At 37.0% G+C, this 24256-nt stretch overlaps 1 protein-coding gene across 2 annotated transcripts; it reads right to left on the bottom strand.

The window, feature by feature from the left end:
- Positions 1 to 1782: 1782 nt before the first annotated feature.
- On the bottom strand, positions 1783 to 23312 carry LOC106060790 (protein PERCC1-like). 2 transcript variants are annotated; one of them, XM_056019405.1, is made up of 2 exons: positions 22772 to 23312; positions 1783 to 3613 (listed from the first exon to the last, which is right to left on the bottom strand). In XM_056019405.1, the coding sequence occupies exon 2, from the start codon at positions 3154 to 3156 to the stop codon at positions 1936 to 1938; it is 1221 nt and encodes a 406-aa protein (XP_055875380.1). In that variant the 5' UTR covers positions 3157 to 3613; positions 22772 to 23312; the 3' UTR covers positions 1783 to 1935. The 2 variants fall into 2 exon arrangements, with proteins under 2 accessions (XP_055875380.1, XP_055875381.1); XM_056019406.1 differs by lacking the exon at positions 22772 to 23312 and adding an exon at positions 11049 to 11104.
- Positions 23313 to 24256: the final 944 nt, after the last annotated feature.

Genomic DNA, 24256 nt, shown 5'->3' on the forward strand with positions numbered 1-24256 from the left:
TTTTCCAAATGTGTGTTGCCAATTAATGAGAAAAACAAACAAAATCTTTTTAAAAAATCCATTTATAAAAAACTAAGCTAGTCTAATGGGAAAAACTTCGCAATTACAACTATATATCTTAATAATGTAGACGTTATTTTCCTAATTTAATATCAAACAAAATAATTAATAACCAATAATTAATTGACTTTTTGTTTGATTTTTTTTTATTGATTCATGTTTTGTTAGGTTAATAAAAAAATAAAAGTAAAGTTCCCATTTCAGAACCAGTGGTCTATTGGCAGATGATGTCAAGTTCATCTGTTTCTGTGGTCCCCACGGTTATCGAGGGTGTAACGTGGGCAGGACAACGACCATCCGCCTTTGTTAGGTACAGTAAGAAAAAGTTAAAATTTTCCCTTGATCCGAGAATGGGCCTGGTAGAAATAACGTGTACAGTTATCTAAAGGAACCAAACCCTACATATTTAGCCATACCTGTGAATTTCGAAGGATTGTTGGTATCAACCAAATAATTAATTACCAGTAATCCATTGACTAATATGTCAATATCTTTATTGATCCATGTCTTGTCTCTGCCAATGCCTAATTGTGCAAAAAGTTTCCACTTGATCCGAGGATGGGTGTGCGAGAAATAATGTGCATAAAGTTTTTACCAGCCAGAAAGAGTTAATATGAGCTGGTCATAATGAGTTGTGTTACAAGCGAATGAGCTTAGAAATAGGATTTTTCAGAGCTAAAAAGCGCTTAAAACCTATCACCAATTATACACATTATCAACATGTCAACCGGATACACCAAATGAGGCTAGCTATTTATAGATATAGGCCATAGAGTAAAATCTTGAGAGTAACGATAGCAGAGATAGTTTTCCAAATCAGTAAAGCAGTGTTTGGATTTTATTTAGGTGAGTGCACAGCATAGTGTCAACAGTCAATGAAACATGGCCTATATAGATGACTTACGAGTTATGGGTGTCTGCATTGTGCGTCACTATCTCACTGTATGACGTATGTATTGCACATCTAGCGATGTTGTATGACGTGCTAGCATTGTACGTCAAGACCTGAACGACGGAAGTACACAATTTATGACGTCCTTCAATGCGCCAAGATACACAATAAGACGTCTTTGTAAAGCACGTCGAGTTACAATGTATGACGTCTTTTCATTGTCCGTCTAGGACTCTAGATATACAGTTGGGTGTACTGTAATTTATGACACACAGTATGACCACCATTGATTGAAAAAAGAATAACTTAAAAGGAATTTTAATTTAAAAATATATGCAAGGGTTTACTACCATTTTTAACATTTAAATATCCAGGTCTGTAAGTCCGTGTTGGCCCGAGACCAATTACAATTCAAATATAAAACACAGAAATGTGACGTCACAACCTATGGGGCAGTTTAAACTAATAGCTCGTTGCCACGTCACATTTTCAACTGTTTGTGACCAGTTAGTTGACTAACATAGGTATTTGTTCCCAATGGTATTCTCTTGTATTTAACAGAGCGTAACAAGTTTGTTGAAGTCATGCGTACACAGAAACATTGTCTGCACTGCAATGTACACCTCTACTTGTACCCAAGACTTAAGGCATAACAAAATTAATTTACGCTTACACAAATGTGCGGCGTTTCACTTATTTAGTTTAAATACTCTCCCATTGCAACTTCTCGTGAGACTAAAGAAGCAAGCCCTTGATACAGATCCACGGTTACCGGCTAATTAAGACATCTGATTAAACCCTCACACACACACACACAAAGGACACCTACGCATGTGGACATAAGTTTTTATTTTTGATTCTCAAGCACATATCAAATAATAAATGCGATTAATAGATTGACTTAAGCATAAAATGAGTTTTTTTTTAAAATTTGATTTGTTTTCCCTTTGAGTTTGTTCACATTATTGTTTTGCATCGTAGCGTCACATCCCATGGGGTGTCATCGAAGACCCCGGCTGGTGCCGCCTGTCATGTCCAGTGTCCGTCACCCCCGTGCCCCCGCCACCCCTCTGCCAGCTTTCCACGAGGTCAGTAAAGTCCGGCAACTTTGAAGTTGCCATCATGGGGTTCTGTCCCACCATCTCGTGCCGAGCCTGATCGCCATAGGGCTCGCACCTTGGCACGGTGCCGAACACCGGCTGAACACAAGATTCAGTTTGTCCCTGATTGTTAAACACCGAGCAAGGCTCGCACCAGAAACTTGCTGGTAAATTTCTCTCTTGCATAGGCGTGACACGACCTTTATGACCCGGAACCACGTGATTCCCTTTCGTCCTGGAATGGCAATTAGTTTTTTGAGTTGAGTAATTTTGCAGACCGAATTGGAAGAGTTCGCTCAGTGGCCCGATTCCGGCTGAAACATTCCTCTTCCCAGTATACCGGGATGTCCTTGTCTGGTCCGTGTTGGAAGTCGAAGGAGAAGTGAAAGATTTCCTCGTTGTTTTGTTCGCAGGCTCTGTGTCGCCCTGGGCGATCCTCAGAAGGTCAGCGTAGTAGAGCTCGCGGCCTGATTTCGTGGCGGCCCACTTGTCTTCGTAGACGTCGCAGCCGTCCTCGTGGCCTTTGGAGCGACCGAAAAACTTCTGGATGTCCGCGCTGACCATCTCGGCGAAGTGAAGCAGCTGAGAGGTCACGTCCGGGGCGTGGGAGCGAAACCTGCGCCGGTACTGCTCGTACGTCTGCAGCAGCTCCGCGTCGTCCATCTCGCTGATGTCCTCCTCGTCAACGTCTTCGAACTCCTCCTGCTCGTTGTAGATGCCGCAGCTCCCAGAAGCTGCATACTGCGACGAGGGAAACGCCGCACTGTACGTCTGCTGAGGTGGAAGATTCGGCCGAACTGGATGGTGGTACGACTGGTGATAAAGGTGCGCCACCGAGGATTCAATGCCGTGGTGCGGGTAAGAGTGGGGCTGCTGTGGAGGGTCATGCTGAGGTAGACGTTGGTGTTGCTGGTGGAAGTGATGAAGCGAATGCTGATGATGATGTTGTTGAATGCTGTGATGGTGAAGATGATGATGGTGCAGCTGGTGCAAGTATTGCTGAGGCTTCGTTACGGACTCACTGACCATGTCATCCGTGAGATGGTATGACGACCTGGTCAGAAAATTGGACGATCCAGGGTCATGGTCATGCATGGCTAGCATTTGACTAGAATATTTGACTGAATATTTCAACAGAGTTTCTGTGATATGATATTTTTAAACGACATTTCCTTTCACTGGAAACGAAACATACATTTATCTATTCATCGTTAGCCCATTTGATAAGAAATACTAATATACGAAATATTCGATTTGTTTAAAAACAATATTACCATGTATCACAGATACAATTCTTATTGCTTGCTTACAATTATATTTTTCCATCATGAGCTCAATATTTATGACTGAAGCCCTTGTCAAAGATATGATTTAGAGATGTTTATTGCTTGATCTAGTGTCATCTGTCCTTTTTTTAGTGTGCATCCTAAAAATTTGGTTTCCACAAATCTGACACAGACTTTTGGTGAATACTTCAATAGACACATTGGCTTGAGGCTGCTCACACAAAAGATTCTCTTTAAGGACGACTTCGACTTGCAAGACACCAAAATGTTTTCACCTGAAAAATATAAAATAACCTACATGATAAGCAATATGAAACATTTTATTCATTGTCACAATTGATATAGACAGAAATCAAGTACATTGTTATGTGAGCTAAACCTAGTGAGTTATGTCCCTTAAACAAGCTCGGTCTGTAAAATGTGTCTAATGACAATAAATCTTTTTGTTCCCGTTGTTTCCAAGTGTCAAGTAGAGCAGCATTGTTTTGTATAGTCTTTGTTTCATGACGGTGTATGGTAGCAATAATACGTGTTTTCATTAATGGAGTCTCAGGTTTATGGGTGTATCCGATGTACAGAATACGGAGTATCATAAGTTAAGTTTTTTTTTTAAATCTGTAACACAGACCTATATATATTATATCTAGACTGGAAAACGGAAAAAAATTCTTATCCGCGATTGATCAACTCACATACCTATATATATATAAATTGTTATGTATTTTATCACAGAACTATATATATAGGAAAGGCCCATCAGCGAAATGGCATATAAAGCGAACACCTCCCCGTAATTATTATCCATTCTTATTTATATCAAAAGTATCTGCAGAACTAATAAAATGATATTACAAAGACTCCATTTTTCTACATTTCTCACATATTCACTTTCGTTTTCCCTCATAAAATAAAGCATAGATGAAGGTCATAGTTGACATGTATGGAAATTTCATTCTCAAAACGTTTCCGGATAAACGAGAATAGGTCCGAACTTAAGGCGATTTTAAAGCACCAATGGACATCGGCCGAAAAAAAATTGCATATTATGCTTCTAAATAGATGAGGAAATAGTTAGCTAGAATAGCTAAGGCTATTCATTCCGTTGAAAAAAAAATATTATGGGGTGTTCGCTCAAAATGACCTTTTTAACTGAAAACCTATTCAGCGAAACCCCTATTATAAGCTTAAAAAGCCATTAAAAATAATTTAGTTACTGATTTAATCTGTTCTTCTTTTTGTCTTATCTATCGTTATTGTTTGTAAACTGAAATATTAAAATAATAGGCCTATTTTTAACATTAACCCAATGTCTTCGATTTCGAAGATTAAGGATGATTGCAGTACGTGTTTCACATGACGACGCCCAGTTGCGACCAGCATATTTTCCCGCATTTTCTTTTCGTCTAAAATGTTTGACTCGCAGCTCTCCAACAGTCTCTCAGAGGTCATATGCTGGCAGTTACTTTCCAGTGAGGGTGAAATGACGCTTCAGTTAATGTTAATAGCGCCTATACGGGGGTGGGGGTGGGCTCTGTTTTGCCGTCCTCCTTCTTTTTAACTGGCTGGTTAACCTCTTGTTACTAATTATTGATATTAATATGTGTATAAATGTTTAAAAGAAGTGCAGAATTCATTTTCACAGGGTTCCCCCACCATTCTGAGATTAGGATTTCAGGAGATTTCCAAGAGTTTTCCAGTAGAAAATATTCGATTTCAGGATCGGAAAAAACGCGAACTATATATTTAGTAATAAATATAAGAGTTACCATTACCATATAATATACATGAATAAAATTACAAGATCTCTCCTGAGCCTTTCGTCTCCATACCCGAAACTCAAGCTGTTGTAGATCTGTCTCCATACATCATCAATCCATATCGCATTCGGGATCTGCCTTTGGGTCAATCAGCGTGTGTGTGTGTGGGGGGGGGGAGATCGAGTTGATGGTGATTAAGTGCACTGAACATAAATTCTTTTTAAAAAAAATAGTTGCAGTAACGAGAGTTTTTGAAATAGAGAGTAGTACGACGTGAACTAGCCTATAGGAAGGTGGCGAGATAGAATTTTGTAGTTTCTTTCTTTCTTTTAAGAAAAAAAATGATCGCAAGTTTCGTAGGCTATATATAGACATCAGTTACAAGCAGAGAAAGGAGATGTGGAGCACGAGAAAAGTGAAAACAAATTTAAGCCTAATGCCACAAGGAGGACATTATTTATAATGCTTCATGGAAGAATTTAGATGATAGAACTAATTGAAGCATAATTTCCTATATTTTAACATGCTATTTCGCTATTTTTTACGGCCTTTCGCTCATTATGACTCCCGCGAAAATTGCGTTCGCTGATTAGGTCCGACCCCTACCGCACGTTGACTTGAATTATAAATTTAATAGCTGATATGGAAAAAAGAGTCAAATTTAGTTTTATTGCCCAATAGCTGAGGAGTCCGCAGATGTTTTCATTTTTTTAATATGTTTAACCATTGCGGAGCTATAAATTCTAAACTAAAAACTGGCTCAAAAGCGTTCGCCATTGGTCCTTTCCCATATATATTCACACATATTCGTGAAATAAAGCCATTTCTTGTTAGTTTCCATTAAGGATAATGCTCCGGAAATCTTAAATCGAAATAATTCAAGTCTATTGATTTTAGTCATCTTATGTAGATTTAAATAGATTGATGACCTAGATCTTTTTAAATTATGTTTCTAAAAAGTGCAAAATAATAATTATGAGACGAGAGTGCTCTTTTTTTTTTTACAATGTTCAATGATCTAGATCTATATGTTACATAGGTTAGGGTTGAAAAAGACAACTTTACTTCTTATAACTACTTAAGAAAAGAACACCTTGTTTCATCTTTTTAAAAAGTTTTTCAAGACATTTTTTGTAATATTAAAAGATCTCCATGTCCAGTCTAATTATAATATATACATAGGTCTTTGACCTGTAATTAATTTTAGTAGTTCACACTTTAAAACTTAGGTTTAGTCTTTAACTTAGATTCTAACGCGCCATTCCGCGGCAAGTTTTTTTATAGGGATCGGTAATCTGCGACGTCCACAGCCTCTTCCTGGCTAGTGCCTACGTATTGTAGGCCTACGTCTTCAAAAATTAAAGCAGATTGCGGAGAAGGTTGAATAATGTTGCAAAAACAAACACAAAAAAAAAAACAACAACTTAGGATTTAATTATTGTAATATTCAATATTTAGAGATCTATTGGAGATGTTCATACATGACGGAAAGAAAGTAAAAACATTATTTCCTCGTGTATCCATGTTGACTTGGATGAAATAAAGGAAGCTTTGTTTTTAAAAGGTATTGGAGATGAACCAATGTCAAGGACGCTAAATTCAACTTCAAAATTGGCAAATATATGAAATTAAAAAATTAGATTTTTAAAATTTGATTCTGCAGTACCAAAATATGCACAAACATTATCTATTTCACTTTTGAAAAGCATAACTTGGTGGCGCGGTGGTTGAATGGTTAAGCGCTTGACTTCCGAAACTGGAGGTCCTGGGTTCGAATCTCGATGAATACTGGGATTTTGAATTTCTGGATTTTCAGGGCGCCCCTGAGTCCACCCAACTCTAATGGGTACCTGACTTTAGTTGGGGAAAGTAAAGGCAGTTGGCCGTTGTGCTGGCCACATAACACCCTGCTCGTTAACCGTTGGCCAAAGAAACAGATAACCTTAACATCCTCTGCCCTATAGACCGCGAGGTCTGAAAAGGGAATGTTGTTACTTTAAAAAAACTTATCAACAGGGTCTTTTATACACCGGATACGCCAAAAACAAAAGCCTACTATTTTTAGATCTTCCGGCATGTAGGAAACTCACCAAAATAATGTCAATATGGAGGAAGCATTGAGATAGTGTTCAAATTAAAGTTCATTTCTTTTTTTTTTTTTTTTTGAGTTGGCAACAGTGACGTTCAATTTAGCGTCCTTGACATTGTTTTGTTTATTATAAACATCTCTATTAAGTAATATTTAAAAAAACAACAACTAGATCTATGCATAGCTAGGAATTAGACATCATTTGGGGGCCCGGGGGGGGGGGGCTTGACCTCTTTGGGGACACTTACATTTTGCGTAATATTTAATATTTAAAGTAAAAAATACTCAATTGGGGACCCCCCTCAAGTGGGGGGCCCGGGGGATTCTCAATATCTTCACCCCCCATCCCCCCAGCTAGCTACGCCACTGGATCTATGTACAGTCTATGTGCATGTTTTCCCCATCCGAGCTCATTAGGTCAAATCTTGTATTTAAAGTAGTTTGACAAATTTATCAAAATGTCTGCTAAGTCTTAATTAACTCTGTTGACATACGGTTTAATAATTGTGAATACTGATTAAAACCAATAGAGACTTTTTTGTCAATAATGTTAAATGAAAAACATTCTTGGTTATGGCGACATTGACTACTTAGAAACCAAAAGTATTTCATGTCTCATTACGTTGGGGTCTGGGGCAGGACGAGTTATTGCCGATGTCATAGAGTCTTGTCTCACTTCACTTAACTCTGACATTTTGCTAACTGTAGGTGCCTGGGTACGAGAATGATCAACTTTTGAAATACCGATGACTCTTTTAAATATTTCACAGATCGTAATCATTTTAGCTAATTCTATAAAATGGTTCACAAATGTACCCACAATGGATATGCCTCCATCAACATTCATATTTAAAATGTATATAAAGTTCAGAAAAACATTTTTACAGTAACATATTTTTGAGACAAATTCTATTTTCATAACCTGCTGTATTAACTGCCAGTGCAATGTGTGGATCTAGTACTGCATCTCAATAATTTCCTTTGTTTCACTCACGATATACAAACTCTCACCCTAGAATGTTAACAGTTAAGAGTCATACTTAGAAATAAACCAAGTTAGAACTCAACTATGTCAGCCTCACTGTCCCCCCCACACACACACACACTCGCACCCCCCTTCCCGCACACCACAAACCGCACACCACAACAGAGCACGAACAAACCCCCCCCCCCCCCCAGCTTCTACATCCTTTTAGGTTGACAAACACCATTAAAAGCTTTTCCATGGACAGACTTGTCCTGTCAAACTTTGGTACTTGTTATCTCTGGGACTTATCTCACGGTAAACCTGCAAATCTTTGGAAAGGGGGGGGGGGCGGGGAGAGAGATTTGGGGGGGGGGGACTTTTGGGAGGCCTTGCTGTGTGGGGAGGTTTTCTTTTTGAAATGAGGGGGTGGGAGGGAGTCGTGATTGTGAACTACAACATTTGGGCCCCATACCTATCACTGTGGTGCATGTGGTGGTGGAGTGGTAGAAATGGATGGATACTGAGTGTGTTCAAGTTGGAATCCCAATGTTAACCTTATTTTCGCCTTGATGTTTCAGATATTTAGTTTGTATACAAATAACTTGTTCACATAGCTCTCTGTCCAGATGTAGTGTATATTTCAATTAGAACCACACAGCAATCAACGCGTCTTACTATTTATCAATAGCATTTTGTTTACGTAAAAATATAAGCAAGGTTTAGACAATCTATCAATGAACTTAAAACAACTTTAATTTTAATAAACTACTTTTTTTTTCCTCGAATAATTTCAATTATATAGATCTAGGTCTTTAAATCTAGACTCTGAAGAAGAGGCGCAAAATCAATAGTGCCTTACATTCGGGAATTCCCAAACGCGATTGTCGATTCATGAATGCGATATTCCTTTCAAAATCGGTGTTAACTATAGATCTAAGTCTAGTACTCAAGCCAAATTTACATTTATTTATCTTATTACTTTGAAAAATTATAACGGTCAAACTAGAGTTTTCCCATGTTGCCAATAAGCCAGTAATTCTTTTCTCGGCAATATACAACTGTTAAATTTCTAGAAAAATCATTGGAGCGGTTTTTGAGATCAGCGTTAAAGTTCCGCCCACCGACTTCCATGAAGTTATCAATTGAATAGAGGTATTGTAAAAAAAAAATGTGTTTATAAATCTATGTCAGCGCTCTAGGTGGTCGAATCATACTGTGCCTATATCTATAGCCTGCTTTGAGGGGGAAAAAAGTCTTTGGATATTAGTTTCGTGGTGGTTTGAACTACAAGATAAATACAGTCAGCTGGAGTCCTAGTTTTAATTGCACGTCACTGTGACACGAGTTCTTCCAAACACTGTGACAAATGACATCTGCTTTAAAACATTAGAGTGGTCTCCCTCTGGAAGAGACACAACTCCGAAGATCTAGTGTTTCTCTTTAATTAACATATTCCAACTTTCACGAGATTCTATTAATCCTACTGTATCTTAGGATTCATAAACTCTTTCAAGAACAATTAGTGTGTCCTACTTCTATGTACGTGATCATGGGTTGCAGTTTTTAACAAGCTTATATATATCAACTCTTTCTGTCTGTCTGTCTGGTCAAAAGTTTGTACACGTTATTTCCTTCACACCCATTCTCGGATTAAGTTGAAATTTGGCACAATTATATCTAGTACCTGAAAATACAAGAATCATTAGTAAAAATATCTCTAATCGCGCAGATTTTTAAAATTTATAGTCTAGATCTATTACAAATTTAATGGACCTCATACACCAATCGTAAACAAACAACATTGAGTCATGTGCTTCTCTATCTCTTCTATACAAATTGAGATCTAATTTTAATCAACAATGGTTATCATGTGACCGTTTTTTTTTCGTTGTTTTATCAATATTATCACTGACCATTCGTTTTGGTGAATAAGGTCTATACATGACTGATCTAAACTAATTGATACAATTTCGCGTAATATAAGCTTTATGTTGTTGTTTTTTAAGTATTTTATTTTTTTCTTGTTTTATCTCTGATTTAATAGTTATTTGAGAGAGATCTAAAGAATAAATAATTAAAAAAAAACAATAACTAACTTTAATATTACTTCTTCATAACAGGCTCACCCGGACACTCTTTTTGGGAGTCCCTAAGAAAATGGAGGATCTGTGTCGCAAATAGGTGAATCACGGATTGTATTAATTCATTGAGTTTCATGTCTGTCTATTCAGAGTCTTTAATGCTAGCATGACAGATATAGAAGCTCTCCATTGAGTCTGGGTTTCAAGTATAACTCTAGAAATGTCTCTCAGCACCTAGTGTGTCTACGTTAAAAAAATAACAATCCTCACATCTCGTAAAGATGCAATTTAAAGCTTATTACCTCAAAATACTAATTCCAACTTAAACAAAGCCCATTTATTGGCGCAACCACCTGCGAGTTAATGCCAACCAAAAAAAAAAAATAAAATAGGTCGACCTACTGGTATTATTTGATTTCAGAATGTCATGGACCCTCAGATTAATTGAGGGTAGGACCTAGATAGAGAAAAAAAAGCGCTTCTAACTGCTGGGAGATTAAGTCTGGTATGTCTTCACTAGCAGACACCTGAAACATGGAATGTGACAATACCCTCCCCCCCTCCCCCCCCCTCCCCCCCGTATTTCTTCAACCTCTTCCTTCATCTCATTACAAAAAATACTTTAAGTGGGGGGGGGGATATAGTTAGACGTTATTTCGTTGAAAGGATTAAATGACGTGTCGATCTTCTGTTCCCAAAGTTTAAGATTAACTCTAGAAGCGGAATAGAAAATTCATCAAAGCACAGGTCACGTGGTGTCCAAGTCGTTATGCATTATGTCAAATAATAAAATCACCAATAAATAAATAGGTGCACCTTAAGTAATACTTGCAAAGCAAAATATTTGGTCTTAGAATTATTGGTAGTTCTGAGGAGTAAGAATACTGAAAAAGAAAAAAAAAAGTTTACATAGAAAGTTTAAGTTAATATATAGGCTAATAAAAAGCATACATAAATACATTATAACCTAAATATTAATACAATTAATAACAAGAAAATAAAAAAATACTTTAAATAAAAACAACAACAACAAAACTTTATACGAAGTGTGATTGTATCGACTAGTTTGGATCAGTCATGTCATTCCATTGGTAACAGATCTAGACCATTGTTTCCCAAACTGTGTTCCGAGGAACCTTAGTGAGCTAGACACTGATCTAGATAAACAAAAATACTCTGGGTGGTTAGAAATAATTTTACTATATTAATTATTAATTAATAAATTATATTAATGTTATAATCGGTTCAGGAACATCCGCAAGACATAAACTGTAACGTGGAAACCAATTTGTGTCAGAAATTTCGTATTAAGTGTTACATGGGCGTAGCCGGGGGGGGGGGGGTTTGGGGGTTCAAACCCCCCCCCCCCGAAATGAAATCCCCCCCCCCTTTCTACAGATGGCTTTTTTTAAAGTTTAAAACCCCTACAGATGGTTTTGAGTTTAAGATCCCCCTACAGAGCATTTTGAGGTGGAAAACCCCCAACAGATGATTTAGATGATAAAACTTCTCTTTTCGATATAAAATCTAAAGCAAACTACAGTCACTTAATTCCAAGAGCGTATTCAAGAGAGGTTACACATTTTTACCAGTGGCAGGGCTCCATTAATAAACTGCAGTGAATAGTCATCTGCCGAAATTGAAAAACTCTAAATGTGGCTCAACAAAGATGACTAAGACAGATTTTAAGAGTCAGTTATAGAGATCGGGTCTAAATCAAGAAAATCCTATGCCGAACTGGGAGTCGACCCCTTAGTAAGATTGTGAGAGAGCGACGCATGAGGTTTGCTGGACATGTTCTCCGACAAAATGAATTATGCATAAGAAGAGTTGCAATGATATCCTAGTACAACTTGACGCCACTCATTCATGGAGGTCCTCATGGCAGGTAGGAAGAGGCTTCAGACATTACCAGTGACAGATTTTAATGGAAACAGCTTGACGTCAAATGCTCCGAACGACGCGGGAGGGTCTAAGTCAGTAGAATAGCACATAAGTTTTTGAAATAAAACTTTTTAATAGCAGGAAAATGCAGTGTAGATACCTCAGAATATGCATTTTGTTGGCTTTCAATACCAGAAATAGTGCTTGGCGGCGGGGCTTCGCCCCGCGCAAGGAGCTCCCCAGACCCCCCTTGCTAGTAATGGCGGGGAATCAACAATTTTCCCACTAACTCATGGAAGAACCTATTCTAGGGCACAATAAACGTCTTCCGAAAGAATGAAGGGTCAGAATGTAATACAAATTATGTACACACACACACATAAAAAATCCCCCCCCCCCGAAAAAAAATCCTGGCTACGCTTATGAAGTGTTAATCATTTTTTTTTAAAACAAGGCACAATGAATGTAAGGGAAACAATAAATAAAAAGGACAAAAACAAGATGAACAAAACATATCGATAGGGGAACAAAAAATAATGATAAGGTAAAGAAAGGGATGAATAGGCGGAGCCCAATATGTGTCAGAGAAAAAGATCAATAGTGCCTCTCGAGGGCAGAGAAAACGATACAGGCATTATTAAGCAGAGAAACCGATTAACAAAACTCAACTACGGCCCATAAGATGATAGCAAGACACAATGAGGAGATATAGGCTCACTAGGTTGAATATAACATTGTGAGTGCAGAGAAGGATAAAGGAAATGCATCTAAAGCTTCATGGAACAAGGAACAGCCTAGTAGTCAATCTTTCAGCAGCATCACGTACACCAAGCTACGGTCAACATGCGATCAATACAGGCTCAAGATATATATCAGTATACAGTCGTCCTAAAATCAATAAACGATCAGCATGCGATGAATAAGCAATTAATACATGAACATATACCACGAATATACGATCAACATACAACTAGAATCGATGTTTTGTCAATATTCCTATCTAGATCAGATCAATGTGTGATCAACATGTGCTGTTTATACAATTAACATATAATGAATACAAAATCAACAAACGATAAATAAGCAGGTATGCCGGTAGAGTGTCTACCCAGACCTATATATAGTATTCACCTACTTGAGACCCCCCCCCCTCCCCTTGCCCGTCCCTCTTATTTGACGGCTTCAGACCAAGATCTGTCAATGCTCTAGCTGCCAACATGTTTACACTGTCAACTGTCACACTCTCTACTTATCACTATATTCTCTCTACCTCTTGTTCTCACCGTCTTTCTCTTCTATTGCTTCTCTTCTTCCGTTTGAAGAGCTATCATGAAGTTATTTGAATAATAATAGTCCGAGTTTGTCACTTTTTTATTTTAAATGAATTAAATCTTTAAAATCATTAGTTAAAGATTGGATTAATATTGTTGTAACTCTAAGGCAGGCACTCAACGAAAGGCAGGTCGGCAACAGTAAACGATATATTTATTTAGTATAAGCATCAACAAATAGTAATAGTTAATAGTTAGACTTGGACGTCTGCTATAAGTCACAGGGAGTAATATGTCTAAGTTCTAAGAGTCATACGTTCCAGTGACGCTCCAGGTCTCCAAAACAGTTCACTAGTATCACACAGGACAGCACTTAGCCCAAGACTGTTCAGACTCCCATGCCCCCCAGCCGGCTCACAACAGTCCTTCTTCCTGTCTAAACATGTCCTACACTACTTGTGTTCAATGGCGCTCTGGTGTGCACCATATGTGTGGCTCGGGAACGGAGTTACAACAATATTTATTTTATTCATATATTTTTTCCCACTTTCATATCTGTGTGTATCTACCTCTCTGTGTATCTATCTCTGTATCTACCTCTCTGTGTATCTATTTCTGTATCTACCTCTCTGTGTATCTATCTCTGTATCTACCTCTCTGTGTATCAGAAGAAATATTGTATAATATTATTTAATAGCAAGAACACCTAGGCAGTGCCGGACTTACTTATACGCATCATAAGCTAAAGCTTAGGGCCACCACTTTCCACGAGGCCAGAGGCCCTCCAAAATGGTTTCGATTTTGAAGAAAGGGCAAAGAAGAAAATGGCCTTATGTTAATGAGTCACAAATAGCTTAGGCCCTTATTAAGTCTAATTCCGGCCCTGCACTGAGGTGACGTCTTGTCTACTGTAAGTATGTACATTATTATTATTATAGCTTTTATATAGCGCTACTTTCATGCTTATAGCATGCTCAGAGCGCTTTGGTCCAATCTCATTTGTGGACCAGTGGGGGTATCTAGGAGTTGGTTTTCCGTGCTGCCTTTAGGCGCTCAGTAAACACAACTCTGCCCGAGTCGGGTGACGAACCTCGAGCCCCCTTCTCGGTAGCCAAGACAAGCCAAGTTCAAGCGCACTTAGCCTCTCGACCACGCTTCTGATTACAGTACCTAGGCTCGTGTAGCATAAAATCAAGGGTTAGGCATTTATAAAATCTTAATATAGTGTATAAATACTTAAATAAATATATCGTTTCTATTTCGCGTTCAGTTATCGTGGCTGGTTCTAGAACACACCTCCCGCGATAAACTTGGGATCACTGTATGACATCCTAGTCCAAACTCAGGCGATTGCGGCAGGGAGGGTTTGAACTCAGGCCCACATGACGACAGATGGGCGCGTAAATCACACGTCAAGGCAGCCATCCAAATAAAGTGCAATAGCGGTTCAATTTCCATTGATTTGTACACTAACAAAATAGTTCTAAACAAAATCTTCTGATAAAGACTATTGGCTATCTTCATAACGAGAAAGTTTGTAGTCTAATATATCAAATAATCGACTTATTTATTGTGGACAACAAAGTGTACGCTTTTCAAAGTCTAGAAGTAGCTGTTACAAATAATATTTAATATTAATATTTGTTTACAACATTCGTCAAACACAGAAACAGGGGTGGACTGGCTATACGGCATTTAGGCAAATGCCCGGTGGGCCGGTACCCAAGTGGGCCGGTAGGACCACAGTAATAATCTTTTTTAAAATCACGTCTCTATTGTATAAGATAAGGGCGCATGGATGCCACTATAACACATAATAAATGTTTAAATGTTTTGTAGTATTCTCTTTTAAAAGGGGCACTCTGAGCGACGTATTGAAACATAAAAACTTGTACAGACTCTACTCCTGCCAACTTATTTAAACTAACATATTTTCCGAAATAATGTAATAGTCTTCATCTGACGATCTGTAGACAGTGCTACTAATAGGCTTCATCCTCTTAGGGCCTACACACTTTGCGATTAAAAAGCAACATAAAGCCTATATTCCTTAAAGGATATAGTGTTCACTGAAAGCATGTGTACAGCTAGCGATTCATTATCAAAATTAACTTAATGATTTTGAGGACAGGTAGACCTAGAATCGGATGTCCATCATATGCTACTGCTATACAATTTATGGGCCGGATGGCGTAGAAATGCCCGTGCTGATTTGGACACCCAGTCCGCCCCTGACAGAAACTGAATAAACTCAAGCAAAAAAAAAATGTTTCAATTGGAAGAACCGCAAATTCAATGATATATATCTCAACTTTGCAGAAAAAGCTCCCTTTTAATGTATTAAAAAATTAATTAATTACCACAAATTAATTAACTCATTGGTTAATCGTTTATTGATTGGTGTGTTGTAATTGACTATGAATACTTGTGCAAAATTTCAACTAGATCCGAGAATGAGTGTGGGAGAAAAAACGTGTAAAAAATTGTGCCAGACAGACAAACAAACAGAGCGAGTTGAAAAAAACTTTGTAAATATTTTCAAAAGACGAAGAAGTTTAACTATTGTGTAGGCCCATTTAACCTGGCACATTGTCATAATACAGTCATAATGACTATAGAAGACTTCTAGATCTTATGTACAAAATAATAGTTTAACCTTCAAATAGACAGAGGATAAAGCATAGCCGCGGCACCTATTTTAAATACAATTCAGGCGATGATAAAATCTGATAGTATATATCGTATATCAATCATCAGAGTAATAATTAGCAGACAAATAGAAAAGAAATAGCGGACTTTTTTGTACGGGACCCCTAAAATATATTTGGCAAGGAAAAGACTTAAACAGTTTTCGTCTGTAAATGAATTGTTATTTTTTTTTGGTAATAATATCTATCCCATAATATAAGAAAAACTGAAATGAAAAAACCCCCAGAAAATATGGACCCCCTAGGCTTGGAGATTAAACAACTATGGAGTTTGTCTAAAATAATAATATACTCTGTTGATATATCAACCGAGGGGATAGTGACAACTGACCTCACAGACACCTTCAAGGCTCTTAACATCCCTCAGAAGATTCTCGTTGTGTGTCAGAGGGCGGTACTGCAGCAGACCTGCCACATCACCAGAAAATTTCTCAATGGACACCCACAAAGGAATCTCGACCCAGGCAGTGCCAGAGAATGAATATTAGTTCGTTTCTTATATAATAATAATTATAAGAATAAAAATAATAATCAGAAAATGTTTCAGTGAATATTGCTATGGGAATCTAATGATCTCTCAAGCCTGGCATTTCCATAGGATAAATATAAGTTCATTGCAAAGCTTATACCAACTGTCTGTCTGTCTGGTCAAAAGTTTGTACACGTTATTTTTCCCCCACGGAATCTTAGATCAAGCTGAAATTTTGAACAATTATTTTTCTTACCTGAAAAAAAAAGAAACAATTTAAATAAAAAATTAACCAATTAGTTGATTAAGTATTGATGATTAATTATTTTGTTTGGTACTGAACAAAGGAAAGAAATTGTACTTGACTTATGTGGTGGTAAAAGTTGAATTAGCCCCATTTATACTTTGTAGGTCGCCGCTTTTAAGTTTGAAGCTAACAATAGATAACTATAACAGCATGAAATGGCGCTATTTTTCTTGTTTTTATAATAATTGCACTACTAACATTTAAATTGGCCTATAGTACCAAATATTGCAGAGTTCAGTTTCTTTCAATCGACCAAAATCTACTTATTATTGACATTATCTTTGTCATTATAACGCAGTTGAAGCCACAATATGTACAGGGCAGCAAAGATTACGAGTACTTAGAAAAATGTTCTCGTTTAATGTTAGTGAAAAGGTCTTGGCTATGTTTTATCACGCTCACATCTGCAATATTTTAAGTTTCAATATGACTGCCTGTATGGCAATCTGAGCATTAAAAATAAAAATAAACTTTATAAAAACCTAAATGCTGCTGGTAAATCATTGGCAAAAAAAACAAACCCCATTAGGGCAGCTGTTTGAGACAAACATTCATAAAAATCTAAAGAGAATCTAGAAATAAAAAATCCCCCTTTGGGCCAAGAGTTTGTGATTTTACCATCACAACAGAGATACAAGAAACCGATAGTAAAGACAAACAAAACAATTTTTTTCTCCTTGCAATCAAATCATTACAAAGAAACTATATGATATAAACTTTTCGCATGTAAATTATGAGTGAGTCTGTTGTGAATGTATATTTTGGTTTTCTATAGTTATAATGTTTTGATTGGTGTAATGCACAAATTGTAAGACAAATTTCCTTATGGATAATAAAGATTATTATTATTATTTTATTATTATTATTATTATTTCAACGTTAATAGAATAGGAAATAAAAAAAAAGAATTAAAAATATTTTAAAAAATTACTCATTAAGCAACTATGTAAGTTCACACACACACACACACAACACACAAAAAAACAACAACAAACAAACAAAAAACAGTACAATCACGATATCAGCCAACCTAGCAGATACTGGAGATTCCCTAAAATAGATCCAACTAGATAATCCTTGTTACCATTCGGGCTGTGGTATTGTTAAATGGACCACATCATTGAATATAACCCAATGAAGACGCGGAGACTGCAATGAACTTTTCTTATAAGGAGTCTCGATCTAAGCAGTCTCAGAGAAAAGTGCACGTCTTATCTTATTAGTAATCATAATAATCTTTTCATTTCTACAGAAATAATAAAAAGAAAAAAAAAGTAAAGTTTCCCCTTTCAGACTTTGCGATCTATGGGGTATCTGTTTCTTTGGGTGTCATGTGGCCAGCACAACGACCAATCGCCTTTACTTTCCCCAACTAAAGTCAGAGTTGGGTGGACTCAATGTGAACTCTACATCAATGTTAACTAATAGAATGTAGCTCAAGACACTAGTAGAGCATGATAGACACAAAACATAGCTAAGAATGTGAGACTTCTCTACATGGAATTTAATGTGTACTATACATATTGTACAAGATGTCACTATGAAGATCTTGAAGAAAACAATATAGCTGTCGATTGCAACATGGCGGACATTATGTTGTAGATATATTTACTATTTTATTGCTAAGACATTGACCTAAAAAAGTGTTCCCCTTTCATTTCTATAGGGGAGATGATGTGACGGTAATCTGTTACTGTGGCCCACGGTTAACGAGGGCGTCGTGTGGTTACTTTTCCCCATTAGAGTTGGGTGGACTCGTAGGCGCCCAAAGATCCCGAAATTAAAATCACCAGGATTCGATCCCAGGACCCCCGATTCGGATGCCAAGCGCTTTACCACTAAACCACCGCGCCTCCACACTGACCTAAGGACCAAACTAAATCAGAAATACAGTTGTTGTTGTTTTTTTTTGACCGAACTGTCATTACATTAAACTTAAATAAACAAACAAAAACTTCAAACCGTTTACTGTATAACTGCCCTGGTTCTACATTTTACGATGCAATCGTAATACCACAAATAAGCGTGATTTAAATAAAGAAGATTTGAACTTGTTACAAACGGTGACACATTTCCCTTGCTACATTACAAATATATCTGACATAAGTCACATATTAGAATGATTCAAAGAACTGAGTTGAATTCAATTCATCTAACTCCTGATCAGATAGCACTAATGTACAAGTCTTTCCAGTCGGCAACAGTTTAAACAAACATTTCCAACAAATACAAACTAAAAATGTTTTTGAAGCGAAAGTAAATTTGTCTTGAAGGAGACATGTGTCAGAACTCTGAATAGTTCAATAACACAAATGTTTGTCGCTGGCGTCATACAAACAGTACTTAGCGATTAGACTTTCTCTGATCTTAGAACAGTCATTAAAATAGTGATCAATCTATCAACAAAAAATACACGATTAATCTTAAAATAAGCTTGAAATATTCTTCATTCAAATAATATTAGAATGAAGTACCTCATTTTTTAAAGTAAATTACTTAAGAAAAACATTAACATTATTACTTTAATAGTCTATTCTGGGAAAGTCTTTCTCTATTCTGATAATTATGTGCTAAGAAAATGTTTCTTCCTGGGCTATTTAAATAACTCCCGAGAGACTATTCATCCTATTGAAAACGTGACACATTACAGAGTAGGATCTAGTTCAACAATCTTGAAGGAAAAACAACAACTTTATAATCCTTAGTTTCTCAGTATTCACTTAGATGTATTTAATCTTATCTATCTATCCATATGACTAGAGGCTGATCAAGGCGTGTCTACGGCCTCGCGCCTCAAAAGTTTATGCATTGCTTAAACATACATTGATTTCTTCGTCTCAAATGGTCTGACATTTAGATGTAGAGATCACAGAGAATCTCTCAAAATAGGCGACAAGGAAGAATTCTGCAAACTTCATAAACTTATTCAAAGTACTGAAAGCTTAGGTTACGAGAACACAGGAATTGCATAAGAGATGAACAACTATAAGATTTTCAACGCGGAGAAAAAATTCAAAGATTAATTACTTATAATAACAGACCTAAAAAAAAAAAAAAATAAAAAAAAAAAAAAAATAACACACCTAAAGATGTGCCCACAGCAGTAAAGTTGTGTCAGCAATATATTACTGCACATCCAGAGCAGATTATTCAAAGGGAGGAAGACTTGATAAGTAGCAAGTTTACATTTGCTGCAAAGACTAATGATAACAAAAGTCGTTTTAAACAAGAATGTGAACAGGACCGTCTGCAGAAAAAAGTGTGGATGAAAAAAGAAAATGTTTTAAGTGTTTCAAAATGGGACATTTAGCAGTCCAATGTACAAAAAAAAAAAATAACACAAGACAATGGACAACCCAGTGATGGTCAAGTTTGGACAGTTTATTAACAATTTTAACGTAAACTGTTGTGTAAACCGTAAACTTATGTTAGTGTCTTATGTGTTGTTGGCAATGTAATTTTTTCAGTACCGAATACACATTTAAAATTAAAAAAATGAATTATATTACCACAAAGTTAAAAACAAAATATTGTTTTTCTTTTTGTTTAAAAACAGAGAAATATGAACTAGAAAGGAATACTTAAACTATTAATTACATTAGATATTCATCACATGGACTCCACGTCTATCAACAGACAACGAAGTCCGGAGACTAATCTTCACAAGACAGATCAAGTTTTGTTTGTTTTCCTTAATCTTAATCTTTCTACCTACTATTTATGTAGATTCACTATTTTAATTACTAATTAAGTATGGATTAATCATATTTCAAAGTTTAATTCTAAGTCTTTATACTTTAATATTTGTGAAATGTGAGAACTTATAATAATAATAATTTTTAAAAAGCCCACAAAAGAGGCAGGAGGGTACAAAAAAGAGGCAAAGAAAAGAGTATATATATATATATATATAGGTCGTTGTTGTTGTTTTTCTTTCACTTCGATTTTTCGCAATAATTTTTTTCTAAACAGGCTAGGTCAAGGTCACGACCAGGTGCCGGGTACTAAACAGGATAGGTCAGGGTCACGACCAGGTGCCGGGTTCTAAACAGGCTAGGTCAAGGTCACGACCAGGTGCCGGGTACTAAACAGGCTAGGTCAGGGTCACGACCAGGTGCCGGGTTCTAAACAGGCTAGGTCAGGGTCACGACCAGGTGCCGGGTCCTAAACAGGCTAGGTCAGGGTCACGACCAGGTGCCGTGTTCTAAATAGGCTAGGTCAGGGTCACGACCAGGTGCCGGGTTCTAAACAGGCTAGGTCAGGGTCACGACAGGGTGCCTGGTTCTAAACAGGCTAGGTCAGGGTCACGACCAGGTGCCGGGTTTAAACAGGCTAGGTCAGGGTCACGACCAGGTGCGTGTTCTAAATAGGCTAGGTCAGGGTCACGACCAGGTGCCGGCTTCTAACCAGAATAGGTCAGGGTCACGACCAGTTGCCAGGTTCTAAACAGGATAGGTCAGGGTCACGACCAGGTGCCGGCTTCTAAACAGAATAGGTCAGTGTCACAACCAGGTGCCGGGTTCTAAACAGGATAGGTCAGGGTCACGACCAGGTGCCGGGTCACAGAAGATAAAATGGCATAACGTAAAAAAAATGAAATACAAAAAAAATCATTGTATAAAACTGGTTTGCAAACGAATTCTTCCTGGTTGATGATACATCTATTCTTGTCCTGATCATTACAATTGATCTGAAATTATTTTTAATTTTTTCTGCATTGAAATGACTTTTAAAAAAAAATAAAATTCATCCTATCAGCTTGTAAATTCTTTATCAGTTAAAAAAAAAAACGAAAAAAAAAACCTAGGTGGGTGGACGCGGTTTTCGTTAAGATTTCCCTAAAAATTTGACATGCCTTTAACCTGAATTTTTTTTTTCGGGGGTGCGGTGAATGCGGACGTGGCAAAAAGTGTTTTATCAATTTAAATCAATCGTTTATTAGTTATTGAATGGGAAAAAGAAGCGCTCTTGTAAATGCAATTAGTTCCATAAACGAAGAAATTTATTTGTTTAACTTTCTTTATGTTACTTGTTCCCGTTGGCTGTACTACTGTGCTTTCTAAAGATAGCACACTGTTTGCCAACCACTCTTTGAACTTTTCGGTGGCAATGCTTTATAATGTCACCAGCGCTCCATTTCGCATGAGATAACTAATTGCCATGTAAAACTTCACGTAACGTCTAACTGTCCTTTAAATGAACTAAGCCTGTGTTCTCTCACACAGATATGATTCAACTAGAGTTGGAATGAAACTTTTCTACTTCATTCCAAATAATTGTATCCAAAATTGAAGTCGTAAACAGCAACCAAACAAAAGACAACTTCCGGATTCTAGTCAATCCAATCTTATCCAAAAATTCATTAGTAAAGGCAAATACAATTAATTATAAAGACTTCTTTATATTACGAATTTTTTTTTTAAATATCAGAAAACAATCGTTTAAGAAATACAGTCCTAAAATATATTAATGCTTATAAAGCTAGATTTGAAGTCTTTGATTAGCATGCATGACTAGATTGACCTAGGAATACGTGTACAGTCAATTTCCTCTTTTAGAACGTGTGGTCTATAGGGCAGATGATGTAAAGGACAACTGTTTCTGTGGTCTACGGTTAACGAGGGTGTCATGTGACCAGCACAACTACCAACCGCCTTTACTTTTCACTAGCCAATACCAGATACAAATTAGAGCTGGGTGGACTCAGAGACGCCCAGTTCGGAAGCCCTAGCGCTTTATCGCTCAGCCACCACGCCTCCAGGAACACGCGTAGGACAAAATCATCTACTCTTTTTTTTTAAAGTAACGTCTGTATTTCATAAGATAATTAAGATAATTTTAAATAATTACGTAACCAAATCATAGACACAAATATTGACAAGACATATACCATTTCCTACCATTTTTAGTCAATCAATGTTTGTCTGATAGTCCACTTGGAAAGCAAGGAAAACTTTAGTTCGCGGTTTAAACTTCAAAAGTAGTCCTCAAGTCTGCCCTTTGAACTATTGCACTGTATGTGATTGTTTAATCCCGTGATATTTAACACATGATCAAAGTCTTTTGACTTCGCTCTCATTAAACTGATATTAGGAGGAAAGAATAATGTGAAATTAAAATCCTGTTCCAGACTCACAATAGAAAGATAAAAATAACTCGCACGATAAGATAATTCTGATTTGAAATGGTTTCCGATTAGACGAGTCCGCAAACCAAAACACGGGCGCGCATACAACACAGCTCCGTTGACTCACTGCTGCATTCCTGTGTTGTTTGTTGCAGACGATGCGATGAGCACACACTCGCGCGGCCACAGCGACAAGTTTTTGTCTTTTAATGATTGACACTGCACGAGAAATTCAGGGTTCTTCCAAACAGCATGGGGATTGGCTGCTCTGAGACCGGAAGTGACATCAAGACAGCGTTGTGGAGTACTAGCAGACGTGTATCTGCCAATATCACTCTGGCACGATAAAGAGAAAAAGGGAGGGGGGCTGTGTCAACATTGACGTTCAGTGCTGTGACAAATTGCGTTTCGTCCAATCATAAAGGCCTCCTACGCAGAAGAATGTTATCACTTCGATGATTGGCTGATTAGATCTAGCATACTACTTTAGGCTTCAGGTATGGGAGACGAGCTTGAAATTCGCCACCACTTCTGTTACTAACATCACGTAGTCCAGAGCAAGTTGCTAGAAAGTAATCCAGATTGAATAGTACATTGACACAAACTTAAGCTTCGACCTTTTTGAAGAGGCCACAACTGAAACGACTCGGCAATTTCTTAAACGATAAATAATCAATATAGAATCTTTTCAAAATGTTTAAAGCGACATTTCTAGTCAAGCAATGAAACAAAAAAAAAGTATTTCAGATCTACACAGCGACTTGAATTCAAAGCAGTTGCATGGAGTATAGTTTTGACCCTCGCTATCAAGTCCAGAATTTTGTTCTTCACATTCACCTTCACCTATCCCTTAGTCTGTGGGACCGTTGAGGCACCACACAAGATCTGTCAACCATCTTCCTCTCTCCTTTGCCTTGGATACAATCTCATTCACTGACATTATTGGACTAAATTATTTGGCTAAATTACTAATATTAACTCAATTCTTATTGCATTTTTAAAAATATTATTTTCACAACTTTATATTATCCTACTTAATTAATTAATTAAAGCCATCTATAAGACTCGGGGAAACTAACAATTACATTTTATATTTAGGTCTTATTACTAATTACTCACTATCCGTGATATTCCTTTTATATAAGGTTCGACTCCATGCAAATGGTAAGACATAATGTGTTTTTTTATTAATATGTAACTAAATTTAAATAAAAAGTGTGTATTCAATGAGTATATATAGTATTAGGGACTTTTACAG

This window comes from Biomphalaria glabrata, chromosome 2 (assembly GCF_947242115.1).
Source record: "Biomphalaria glabrata chromosome 2, xgBioGlab47.1, whole genome shotgun sequence".
In the NCBI taxonomy this organism is placed as follows: domain Eukaryota; kingdom Metazoa; phylum Mollusca; class Gastropoda; family Planorbidae; genus Biomphalaria; species Biomphalaria glabrata.